At 43.3% G+C, this 13179-nt stretch overlaps 1 protein-coding gene across 1 annotated transcript; it reads left to right on the top strand.

The window, feature by feature from the left end:
- The first annotated feature begins 1054 nt into the window (after positions 1-1054).
- LOC308052063 (transmembrane emp24 domain-containing protein 7) lies at positions 1055-9035 on the top strand. Its single transcript, XM_080362824.1, has 3 exons — positions 1055-1459; positions 4163-4408; positions 6176-9035. Exons 1-3 carry the CDS (start codon positions 1277-1279, stop codon positions 6410-6412), a joined length of 666 nt encoding a protein of 221 aa, XP_080218950.1. The 5' UTR covers positions 1055-1276; the 3' UTR covers positions 6413-9035.
- Positions 9036-13179: the final 4144 nt, after the last annotated feature.

Below are 13179 nucleotides of genomic sequence, written 5' to 3'. Positions count from 1 at the left end.
GAGCAATTAATGTTTAATGACCTGTGAAGCAGCACTCTCCTGGGCCGTTCCTCTGTATTCCGTTTATTGAAGACGGGGAGTACCAAGGTCACATTTCGCTTGTATTCCATTTATTGAAGATGGGGAGTACCGAGGTCGCTTTTCTCTTGTGTTTGGTGGCAAGAGCCACTATTTCAGCTCCAAATCATGCCTTGTGGGACCCTGAAGACCACTTAACGGCCAGGTGTCACAGCCAGTGGAGACAGAGCCAAAAGCTGTGATAGAACAGGGAACCTGTTGTCTCCCACAGGCTATGCCCGCACTGTGAGCGATGGGTGGCAGTGGGACAGCCAGAGAGCTGCCTGGTGGAAAAGGACCTGGGGATGAAGTGACCAGTGACTGAACACGAGTCAGCAGTGTGCCCAGGTGGCCAAAAAGGCCAATAGCATCCTGGTGTGTACCAGGAATAGTGTGGCCAGCAGGACTAAATAAGTGATTGCACCATACTTGGTGCTGGTGAGGCTGCACCTCGAGTACTGTGTTCAGTGTTGGGCCCCTCATCATAAGAAAGACATTGAGGTACTAGAAAGAGTGCAGAGGAGGCAACGGAGCTGGGGAAAGGTCTAGAGAACAAGTCCTGTGAGGAGCAGCTGAGGTAACTGGGGCTGTTTACCCTAGAGAAAAGGAAACTGAGGGGAGACCTTATCGCTGTCTACAACTACCTGAAAGGAAGCTGTAGCATGGAGGATGTTGGTCCCTTTTCTCAAGTAGCAAGTGATAGGACAAGAGGAAATGGCCTCAAGCTGCACCAGGGAAGGTTTAGATTGGATATTGGGAAAAATTTCTTCACGGAAAGGGTTGTTAGGCATTGGAAGAGGCTGCCCAGGGAAGTGGTGGAGTCACCACCCCTGGGGGTGTTTAAAAGACGTGTAGGTGAGGTTCTCAGGGACACAGTTTAGGGCCAGATTTCGGGTACTGTAGGACTCCGTGACCCCGCCCACTTCCCCCGCCCCTCCCCACAGACCACGCCCCCTTCCCCGCCCACCACCCCACCCGTCTCCACGCCGCACTCCACGTCTGCAAAACCGTCCGCGGGAAGTGTGGGGGCGCTCACCCGGAAGCTTTCCCGGAACGCGGTGCCGCCCAGCGCGGGTGCTTCCGGCTGGCCGCTCTGTTCCCCGCTCGGCCTCTTCGCCACGCCGGCGCCGCCGCCTCTCCCTCCCCTCCTGCCTGGCCGCCCGCTCCCGCTGCGCTCCGCCTGCCCCTCGCTCCCCCTCGCTCCCCCCCGCGCCGGGACATGCCGCTGCGGAGCTCCCGGGCCGCGGGGCCGTGGGGGCGGCTGCTCCCGCCGCTGCTCCTGGTGGCGCTGGCGGCCTGCGCCGCGCAGGCCTCCGAGATCACGTTCGAGCTGCCGGACAACGCCAAGCAGTGCTTCTACGAGGAGATCGTGCAGGGCACCAAGTGCACCCTGGAGTTCCAGGTACCGCCTGGGCCGGGGGCGGCCTCGCGGCCCGGAGCCTGGCCCGCCCCCGGGGGGCGCAGCCTGCGGGTGGTGCTGGCGGGGCAGCCGCCCGGGCTCGGCCGGTTGCTGCGGGCTCCTGGCAGCGGCCGGAGCCAGCGCGGCGTTCCCAGCCCGGCGGATGAGGCGCCGCCCGCTGCTGTGCGGCAGCGACCGGGAGGCCTGTGCTCAGCTCGGTGAAGAGACGGGCACGTAGAGCTGGCCCTGTAAGCTGCGATGGCTTTTACCCAGGCCGCCGTCGCGCAGTGTCCCATCCGAACAGCGCGGACACCCAGCGTGGCCCTGCCCGACAAGATGCCACGGAAGTGATTGTCTTGTGGTTCGTGAAGCGTTTGCATGATGAGCAGGATGCAACTTAAGGAGCTCACGCTCCTTACGTCCGTGTGGTTCAAATGGGGGTCACACAGCAAGCAGTAAGAAGGTGATGGAATAGATACACAGTACTAGCAAAGTGTCCCAGGCAAGACAGGAGTCTTACAAAAAATTAAACCATGTAGGCAACTGGCGTCTTATTGAAGACCAACCGTGATTAACATGCACGTGTTAAGTGAGGCTGCACAGTTATTCTTACTTTTCCCAGTTTCTAATTGTTTGAACGTGCAGCTATTACTATAGAGCATACTGTGCAGCTTTGACATGTGACAGTTTTGGTGCCTTTGAGTGTATCAGCAGAGTTTGAACTTTTCAGTCTGTCACTTCAGCAGGTAAAGTCACTGATGGTACAGCAGCACGAGAGAAAAATTATCTTTATGGGAATCACAGTAGCCTTTGAGGGCTTTCAAAGCGGTTATCTACTTTTATGGTTCAGCTTTTATTTTTTCCTTTTATTTTTTTGTTTTGTTTCCCAGCTGCTGTTCTGCCTTTTGTATTTTGCTGCCTGTTGCTAAATATCCATCCTTGTTACTTTGTCTTTCATGCACTAGTTCTTTCTTAGATGTATCTGTTTTCCTACACAAGTGTTTCCTGTCCCTGCTTGTTAATTTCATAAGGCCTTTTCTGTTCAGTACTTTCCCCCTGTTTTGAAGTAGATGTCATTGGAAGTTGCTGGACAGATCAGCCTGCTGCTGTCATTTTTGTTGGTGATCAGAACAGGTGTAGCATTGTTAAAAGGAAACTCTGGATTTGAGCAGCTGCTGGTAGACTGAAGAGCTGCTTGTGTGTCCTTTGTATGTCTTATCAGCTGGGAGTGACGCTCAAGCAAGCTCTGTGGGAAAGAATCCTAGGCAACTTTAAAGTTCTGGAAAAGCCTTACCATATATATGTAAACTGGCCCTTTCAGAGTGTGTGATATAACTGAATGCGAGTGACTTTTCTGTAATTGGTAAAAAGCACATCCTTGTCAAATTTCAGATCATACTTCCAAAATGAGCCGTTTCATTATAGAAAATCTTATTTTTGTTTTTCCTTCCAACCTTCCATGTGAAAAATCCCAAGTAGATGGAATTCAGGGAGAGACATTCAGACATCCTTTTTTGTTTGTTTGGTTGGTTGTGGTGTTTTTTGGGTTTTTTTTGGTGGGTTTTTTTTTGTTTGTTTGTTTTTGTTTGGTTGGGTTTTTGTTGCTCTTTTTATCCTCATGGTTTTGGAAAAAATGAAGATACTGCTTGCCAACTGAATATTTTTTAAACTTATTTGCAGAGCAGCGACTGCTCAGGTCTCTTGTTATTTCAGTTGCACCATTAACATTATTGTTTAAATAACTCAATACCTAAATAAACTGATGTGAGTTTAAATAATACTATGTGAACTGAAGCACGGATACCCAGATACTAAAATATTTCAGTGATTTCTGCGCACATGTGAAAGGGACGTGCCTTTAGATATAAGTCTCTTCCTCCTTCAGCATGCTTTATCTTAAAAGCAGAAAGTTTGGAGCAAGGGTTAAGTGTAAAAAATACTACTAGCCTAAGGGTCATCAGAACATCGTCATGAATACCTAAGCTACTGATTAATCTTTCTCTAGCGGTGAGGTAGCTAGTCTGCAGCGTAGTGTGCTGTACACCAGCAGTAATCAGAGCCTGAAAAAACCCTCGAGACAATTCTGTGAAGTTTTGAGTCCCATTGTGCAGATGTGCTGGTTTTGGGTGAAATGCTGTGGCTAACGCCAGCAGGCAGGTAGCAGGCCCAGCTGGAACATGGATGTCTCTGTTCACAAGTACGCTTGAAGATGAGCCAGGCTGAAGTACCTGTTCTACTGGTCCAACGCCATTCCTGCAGCCTGAAGCGGGCTGAGCTGGTAGGGCAGTTAACACACTTTTGGCTGTAAAGGAGCCATTTTATTGCATGTCAGCAAACTCAGCTGGCTGAGTCAGTTCCATGGAGAACTTGTGGGTCTGGCAGGTGGTTGATTTGTTACAGTAATGTCTCTGCTGTGCCATTGTAGCCTTTGCTGTTGTACAATTATTTATAGCAAAGTAACTAAAATTGCTCTTGTAACAGTTTGAAAGTAGAATTGACATTACTTATCTTGAATCTAGAAGTATTTTGAATGTCTTTTGTAAGAAAGTAGTTCTGCGCTCTTGCTTTCGAAGATTTTCAAATTAATGGATTGTGTTTTAAAATATTTGTTAAAAGTTTTGCAGTGTCAGCTGGCAAGTCATACTTCTTAAAATAGATGTATAGATGTTTGTTTGGTTAAAAAGACAGTTTCTTCTTTGTTTTCAGGTGATCACTGGAGGTCATTATGATGTTGACTGTCGGTTGGAAGATCCTGATGGCACTGTACTGTACAAAGAGATGAAGAAACAATATGACAGCTTCACGTTTACTGCTTCCAGAAATGGAACATACAAATTCTGCTTCAGCAACGAGTTCTCTACTTTCACACACAAAACGGTGTACTTTGATTTCCAGGTTGGAGAAGATCCTCCACTGTTTCCTAGTGAGAACAGAGTAACTGCACTTACCCAGGTAAAATGCTGTTTTGATTGACAGCAGCTGTTAGATGCAATGTTGTGTTTTGTTTTGGTTTTTTTTCCAGTTCAGCTGCATTAGATATTTATATGACTTTTGAAAATCAATGGATTTGAGCTTTGAAAAAAATCTGAATTACTGCATATAAGCTTTCTTTTTGAAGACAGTATTTATAGAATGCACAGTTCTGTTAAGGAAACTTCTTTTTAATGCCATGGTTCTGTGCCTCTTGAGGTATGGATTTCACAAACTGTAAATATAGGTGGATTAGGGTTTCAAAAATTCCCGAACTTTAGAGAAACTTTGAGATTTCTTTTTATATTTAAAATGGTAGAGTCTTTTTTGGGGGCAGGGCATAAATTGACTTAATACATAAGTACCGTATTTAAAATGGAGAAGAAAATTGTAAATAAATAAGTGAACAAAATCAGCCATATTTAGCTGGCTTCGAGGTATTTGTCCTTTGTAAGACACTATGAAGTGTCAGAGCATTATTATTATTATACTCTCAGGATTTTACAGTTTTATACCACCTCTAGCCAATCTAAATACGTCAGAACTTCCCCAGAACACTTGCTTCATGAATTCTTACTGTGTTTTTGTGTTATAACTGTCACCAAGCCTTGCTTTAAACAACCATTAAAGAATGCTGGACATGATCGCTCTTTTGTTGCTCTGGGTTCAGTGATATAAATACTACTTCCCAAATGCCAATTTAACTTAGGATTTAGCACAAGTTAGTCTGCAGTAGCTGAGATCTGTAATGAGTAGATCATTTGCTGTTAATTCAACTTGAAAGTCATCAGCTCGAAAAGGTGGCTACTCACAGGTGTAAGTAACTGTGAGTGGTGCTATCAGAGTGTTAAAATTTCCTTTTATAGTAAGTTATGCCATTTGATTTTCAGGAAATACTAATTTTAAGCCATAAAACAGAAAAACAAACTACAAAGCAGATATTTTGCAATTCTATTGATTAATCTCTTGGTGATCAAAACACAGTGGAGGGATACTAACTTGCTTATGGAAGATAAACTGAAAGTGGAAGATGTTTATGTGAAAAATTATCTAGGGCTTGGAAAAATTACAATTTTTTAAATGAAAAATGGTGATGAAGTTGGGCAATTTGTTGAAGTGTTTGTTATAAGATTGTTATGAAGCATTCAGGAACACTGGGAAGTAACAGAATTGTCCTTTGTTTAACCACTTCTTGTGTATGTGACTAAGAGAAGGCTGTCTTGTCAAAATAACAGGTTGAGTTCAGTAATGTAGAGTTTTAGGATGTTGTACAACTTGAATGAGAATTATGCAATGAAGAATATCCTATTTGTGAAACACACAAGCATTTAATATATACTATGTGCACCTTAACGTTATAAACAACTGTTTGTTTTCTTGGTATTGTGTGGAATTAATAACTGGGAGGTGACTGACATTTCAAAAGTTTTTTCTAATATTCATTTTGAACCTAAATATAGATAAATTTAGGATATACTTAGTCATTCTCATAGCCCATTGCTTTTCATTAGATCTTCAGTTTTACACATTTCTGTATTTAATGGTCTGTTGCATTTCTATGTATAGAGTTGGATCAGTGTAAGTTGAATTTTAGTGCATTTATAGTATTTCAGTCTGACAATGGGCTGAGTTGATCCTTAGCTTTCAAAGTTACATGAATCCAAATTTTAAATATCAAACTGCAAACCTTAGCAGTAAAAGCACTGAAGGGTTCTTAATTCAGTGGTTTGTATTTGTTTGCTTCTCTAGATGGAGTCTGCATGTGTTTCAATTCATGAAGCTTTGAAGTCTGTCATCGATTATCAGACTCACTTCCGCCTGAGGGAAGCGCAGGGCCGCAGCAGAGCAGAGGATTTGAACACAAGAGTGGCCTATTGGTCGATCGGGGAAGCAATCATCCTTCTTGTTGTTAGTATTGGGCAGGTATTTCTCCTAAAAAGCTTCTTCTCGGATAAAAGAACCACAATAACCCGTGTTGGATCATAACTGGTAGCAGTAGTAGTTTGGGTCGTTGTGTGCTACTCATCTGTAAAAGTACCGTTCTCCAATTAATTGTAGGTGTGAAGGATCTGAATATATGCAACATTCAAATGTGTCCACCCCTCATCCCTTAAAAATCGCAAAACAGACCCAAAAATTGGTGAAAGGAACACATGATCTGAAATATTTTAAAAATACTTTGGAACTTAAATATTTTCTGATTCCTCTATTAAATATCTGGCAGTGACCAGCTCTCTTTGTTTCTACTGATTTTAATCCAAACCAAGTTTCATTTTTACCAGATTAGCCATCTGCAGTATAACAATTTAAAAAAACACAACAGTCTAGTGTCTGATATGAGAAACAATAATTTTCAGGCTGAAGGTATTGGATTATAAAAAAGCAAATGTGATGAACTGTAGTGCACTGTTTTGATTTGCTATTAAAAAAAATAATCCAATGGTACCCCTTGCTTATTTGTAAAATTGTTGCAAGCATGACACTACATCACGGTGCAAGTTCTCCATCAGCCTGGAAAGTGTCTATCTTCAAAAGTTGCTAAATTTTGTACTTGATTATATTTGGTTGAACATACATTCTTCTATTTGAAAATAAATACATTTCCTCTTTTACAATGTTTCTTTTACTGAACAAATTGTAAGCTGAGACTACTCAGGAAATCCACTTTCTATACTCAAAAATCCAAACCTCCAAGTTTATTTGAAAAAACATGCAATAAAATAGGGAATCTTTAACTTTGTCACTGAAACTGTACAGTTTCTGTACTTGTACATGCTGCTGCTGCTTTTTGGATTTAAGACCAGAAGTACTGTGGTTAGTTAAGCAGCACAGCACCAGCACTGGACAAGGTTCCATTATGTGTTAGGCACATACAAAGCTTTTTACTAAATTGTTTTCCTATTAAGAGGCCAATTTGATATTGATACTGCATTGCACGAATGCTGTAAATTTTACTTTCCTGTGTGTGGTGCACTGATACATGATGGCCTTGTGCATCTGATTGCCACTCTTTTTTGCTGGTGGTCAGGAAATGTTTTAAATATTTCGGGTTATCTTTTTGGTAGAGCTATAATTACATTTTTTCCACTGCTCATGTCTTCAGTAGCTTATGTACTGTAAAGTCTTGTTTTATTTGGATGTGGAAGGTAGTAAATGTATGTACATAAAAGTAGCTTGAACTGAGCTGGTCATAGTAAGGCTAAACTCTTCTAAATGGCTCTGGAGGAATAAGTAGACTGAACAATTCTTAAGTGCACGCAACCTAAACTAAGGTTAAAAAAATTGTCATATATTACTGACTAATTCAGAAGATGCTTTCTAAACAAGCTCTCAGCAAGCAGAGAAAGAATGCTAAAGCCTTATTCATTGCCTGTGTTATTTCTAGCAAAGAATTTGAAATTTCATGTACAGGTGACACTTGAGCAGTCTGAAGAATAGATCTAAGATGACTTGATTTTAAAATCTTGTGATGGCTGAAAAAAATAAAAGTACACCTACTCTTTGTTGTGAACTGAATGACTGCTCTTGTGGAAATAGAAGAAAAACCTCAAATGGCTCCAAAATTATTTGAAAGGTCACGGGGATATTAAAAAGCTTAATGTTTGTAAAATTCAGGACTATATGTAATGTTTTTCTCTCCTGTAGTGATGGTTAAATACTGCAGTCACATTTGGGGATGCAGGCTTCCCAGAAATAGTTAAACTCACAAGGATCAGAAGACAAAAAAAACTCAGTGCTTTCTTCTTGTGATACAATCTGCAACTGCACACAGTGTTTTTTGTTGTGCCTACATGCTTTATTCTTGTGTTTCAGCAATTGACATCAGTAATTTTTGTGTTACATTGCACACAATAATGAAGTAAGTGGTACACTTTGGGTGCAAGTGTCAGATGAAAACATGACTTAATTTTGATAGTGTCCACTATTATCTTCTGGAGTTTGAATATCACTTGTGTAGCTTTTATCATAACGAAAGCATTTCTTTCAAAGATTGAAACACATTGGGCTTTTTTTCCACTGAGTTATTCTGTGTACTGTCAATATTGGTAAATAATAGGGTAAAACAGATAATGGTTGGCCATCATGTACACGTCTCTTTATTCTTTCATAATGTTTGAGTGTGTGAAGTGGGACTGTTCAGCTCAATATTACTCCCACTGCAGAGGTTTAGTGGGCTTGACTTTTGCATTGAAGTTAGGTATCTGATCCAGTGCTCTGGTATCCTGCTGCATAATATGCAGCAATAGCTTAAAAATGCCTTTATTTTTGTGTTATTAAAAACATGGCACAAATACACATGTTTAAACATAGCTGTATATAGTTTTTAAGTGACTGAATAGGGTATGATAAAACACATGCTAACACGCAGTGGGTGAAGAAATGCATTATGACTTTTGGTGTGATACAAGTAAGCACCCTGCGTTAATGGGGATATAACTGTGTTTTTAATAGATAATAGCCCTGGGTTTCAGCTCTTCCTTGGATGTTTTTTGTTTACAGAACTACTTTTCATGTCCTGAAATGTCAGTTCTCGTTTTAGTTTGCGGAAAAAAATAAAATTTAGTTTGAGTAAGACAAAAAGCAGACCCTGTGAATATTGTATGGGAAAATAAAAATTAATATATGAATGTGGTCTGATTGTTTTGTTTGCATGTGGGTGTGGGGACCATTATTCTTCAAAAACGCTTTGAATAATGATTTTAATAGTCAGCTTGTATTCCAACACGTTACAGTTAATCTACCACCTGACACTTGATCATTACTTCTGTTGCTGTACCTCATGAAGTGTGCAGGTTCACTGCTGTTCATAAGTAGCTGTGCTTCCAGGTCACTGGAAGAACTCACGTTTTGGCAAGACAGTGTGGTTACTGGCTCTTTGCTCAGCATGTTAACAGTGCAGGCAGTAATATTCATAAAGCTGTTCCTGCTGAGGTGTAAATCTAAGTATGAGACTACAGGTTCCAGGAATTATTAGGGACCTACAACATCTTTTCATGTCAGTTCTGTAGACAGACAGTTAAGATGGAATAAGCTAGAAAGACACATCCAACTGGTGTTCTCTAATGATGAGATATAAACTTTGAATATTATGTAACTAAATGCGTGACCAGAGATACTTTATATTGCTTAGCTTCTTGCTGAATTCTAGCACATACCATTTAAGCTTTAAAAACCGGATTTAAGTAGGCATCATTGCTTCATGTAGGCACCTTCCAAAATGTTTTTCTGTTTGTGTTTCTTCCATATCGGTTGCCGTACATTCAAAATTTTTCAAGAATATTTACAGTATTGCATTTAAAAAACCCTTTCATCTGGAAGTATGAGTTCTACTCATTCAGTGATGTGTTACTATTATGTTCAAGTAGTTGTCTGGGTTGTTTTTAGGTGCCTTGCACCCACAATTTGAAAGTAGTGTAGGATAAGTTATGGTCTGAAGTACTTTTCAATTTAAAGCTGATCATTTTACCAAAAAAACCCCCAAAAAACTAGATAAAGTGAAAAGATGAGTCAGTGGATCAGCTGACTTGTATGATGATGAAGGCTTTTATCAAGGAGGAAGTAGAAACATACTCAGGACCACTGTAACCAATTTTAAACAGTTTCTTGGACTGCCAGGCTGCCTGAGGGCATAACCTGGATTTTGTATGATTTATGCAATGGCAATAATTATTGAAAGAAGCTTTTAAAACCTGATGCTGCGGTGCAGTGGGGAGTTACGGTCTAACACATCAGTGTGCAGAAAGCGGTTATACTGCACTAGGTTACTCCAGGAGAGGTTCTGTGCTTGCTGTGTCAGTGGAGTTCATCATGTGATATGGATCCAGTTTCCTAAGTGGTGTGGGTTTTTGCAGCTTATAGTTATATTCTACATCTCTAAAGGAAAGCAAGCTTATTGTGTATTATCTCAGATTTATGTAGTCTAATGCAACTCTGGAGTCATTGCTGTTGACTTTAGAGGCTTCTGTGTAGATTCACATCCAGGTGCCATCAAAGTGTCTCCTAATCATTATTCTTGATGTGCAAACTTCTCATGCCTTTGCTCTCTGCCTAATTTGGCTCTTCACAGGAAGAAGCCATACTCCTTGTGGAGAAATCAACCAGTAAGGGCATCATCTATTGACAATGATTATTTAAAACTAAGTCTTAGCAATCCACACTAAGACTTCGCTTAGTTCTTTAGAGAATAATGCACCAGTGTTGTCGTCCTGGCTGGGTGGCCTATAGTAGACTCCCACAATGACATCCGTTTTATTTTTCTGACCCTTAAGCCTTACCCAGAGGCTTTCACCTTTGCCATCGTCAACTGTCAGCTCCATGCATTCCAGCCACTCTGCTACATAGAGTGCCACCCGCCCCGGCCTCTCCTGCCGTGCCTGTCCCTTCTGGATAACCTGTAGCTGTCCTTCATGTTTCACCAGTCACAGGATTCATCCCACTATGTTTCAATAATGCCAATGATACCTTATCTGTGGGAGCGGGCCAAGGCTCTAGTTCATCTTGCTTTTTCCTCATAGTGCGCACACTAGTGTAGAAGCACTTCAGATGTGTTTGGTTGTAAGCCTCACCTAGTGCTACACTGAGGAATCTCACTGTCATGCAGCTCCTTGAGCTTTGGTGTGCCATCCCACTGCTCATCACTAACTGATCTGGTCCTGCCCCCTTTCCCCTTCCAATCTAGTGTAAAGCCCTGACAATCAGCCCTGAGCAAAAACCCTTTTTCCCTTCTGAGGGATGTGTTCCCTTCTGGTGAAGAACAGACCATCCCATGGTCAAAAACCCAAAGCTCTGCCAGTGACACTAGTCTCGGAGCCATGCGTTCATCAGTTGGACCTGCCTGTTCCATTCTATATTTTTGCCTGCAGGGGGGCAGGCTGAGGACATATCACCCAGGAGCCCCAAGCAGTTTCCATTCTCCCCTGTCTCCTGGATCTTCCCTTTCAGCCTGCTGGTGAGAGGGCAGGGGATCTTTTGCCTCTAGTGCCATGGTTGGCTTCTGCACCTGCCTCGGGGATGGTAGAGTGTGAGTGCACTAGTCAGTCTGCTCTGACTCCTTGATGCTCCTCAGCCTGGACACCTCTTCCCAAAGCTCTGTCACCAGGCTGAGCAGCTCCTTAGGAAACTATATCTCCCATCTGGCCTCTGCAGAGTGGGCAAGTAGATGTCCTTTCAGCCCACTACAGGATGCAGCCCAAATAGAACTGGTGCTGTCAGGGGTGCACAAAGGCGACAGTCTTCTGAGCAGCCCAGCAGGTGTTGCAGCTCCACGCTGTCTCAGTGGCCATGGTTGCTCTCTGCAGCGGGTTGGGGAGAGCTGAGGAGGAGGAGCTGCTTCCCGTGGCCAGCACCGGTGCTTCCAGAGGTGTTGAGCACTGCAAAAGAAGAGAGGCCACGGTCCTTGGTGGTCCCATGGAGGGGAGGGGAAGGGGGCAAGGAATGCTCAGGTAACTTGAGAAGGACACCCTCCCGGCTCTTTGAACACCATCACCCACCCCACAGCCAGCCAGGGGGATGTTTCCCACACAGCTCACCTCCACTGCTACAAGTGTGTGTCACGGTGCCTGGCTGCCTGTGGGGGATGGCTCTGCGATGGGAGCAAGAGCTGCCAACAGCAGCCCCAAAGAACCACCCAGCACCTGGAGAAGCCTCGCTCTGATGTCCACACCTCACAGGCTGCTCGGCAGGAGTCCAGGCACGGGCCAGGCACCCAGAGATAAGCAGCGAGGGATGGGAGGTCACTGTCCATGGCTCGCTGATGTCACCCTCCACAACTTGGTGATGTCCCAGCCAGACTGCAACCTCGCACATGCACAACAGCAGGAGATAAAAAGAACACATCATTTATTGGTTTTGCTTCTACATTTCCCTGCTGCCCTAGCTCGGTCACCTGCAATGCATGCCTATGACTGCGTCTTGTCCTCACTCTTGACACCATGCACAGGTCTCCTGTGAAGGGGAGTATGGTGGGACCAGTCAGCGTGGACTGCCCATGGCTGCATGTTGCCTCCCCCAGGTGGGAGCTGTCTTTCCCTGTGGGATGCTGGGATTTGCAGGGAGGAGTCGTGCTGTCTCATCAGCTGTTCCTACCTTTGCCTTTATAATAATTTCCACTCATTAGGCCACGTTCTTCTTTTCCTTTTGCAAAATCATTCTCTGTTATTTCCAAGTTAGACTGCGTGAGTGTCAAGGGTGCTAAAGTCAGACACCTGGGTCTGCCCATTCACATCTTGTGGGGTGTCAGCCCATATTTGCCATTCACAATCCTCCTCGTCTACATCGGTGGGAGAGGCAACACAGGCAGACATTTCAGGCAGTCCCTGCACATTTTTTTTGCCAATTTTATTTTAAACGCAGGGTTTTTCTTCTCTGCAGCCTCACCGGATTAGTGGTGATAGGCACAACAGCCCTCTGGTTCTACTTGTAGGGCTGCACAATTGTTCTGCATTCTCACCAAGCAGAATGAGTTGCCTTGTTCCTCTCTGGCTGTAGGGGAACACCAAACCCAGCAACATCTTCTCTCTGCAGGCTTTTTTGGCAACCATTGTTTCATCTGCATGTTTACAAGGGCAGGCCTCCATCCTGAGAACTTATCTGAAATAACAAGGACATACGCAACATTCCAGCATCTAGATCATGTGAAGAAAGTCCAATTGCAAATTTACAAATAGTTCCCACAAGGCCAGATTTGAAGCTGTGCTTGTCTTCTCCTTCTGTCTTACACTGTTCTGTTGAGAAGTTGTTGTAACCACATGAAG

This window comes from Nesoenas mayeri (genome assembly GCF_963082525.1).
Source record: "Nesoenas mayeri genome assembly, chromosome: Z".
Classification (NCBI taxonomy): Eukaryota; Metazoa; Chordata; class Aves; order Columbiformes; family Columbidae; genus Nesoenas; species Nesoenas mayeri.
The sequence above is the reverse complement of the archived record's forward strand: the minus strand, read 5'-3'. Positions and strand labels throughout refer to the sequence as shown.

Excerpts from the sequence above, each read along its gene's own strand:
- LOC308052063 (XM_080362824.1), top strand. The coding sequence starts at position 1,277 with ATGCCGCTGCGGAGCTCCCGGGCCGCGGGGCCGTGGGGGCGGCTGCTC. Across the intron at positions 1,460-4,162 it reads AGTGCACCCTGGAGTTCCAG|GTGATCACTGGAGGTCATTA; the intron begins GTACCGCCTGGG and ends CTTTGTTTTCAG. Across the intron at positions 4,409-6,175 it reads GAGTAACTGCACTTACCCAG|ATGGAGTCTGCATGTGTTTC; the intron begins GTAAAATGCTGT and ends TTGCTTCTCTAG.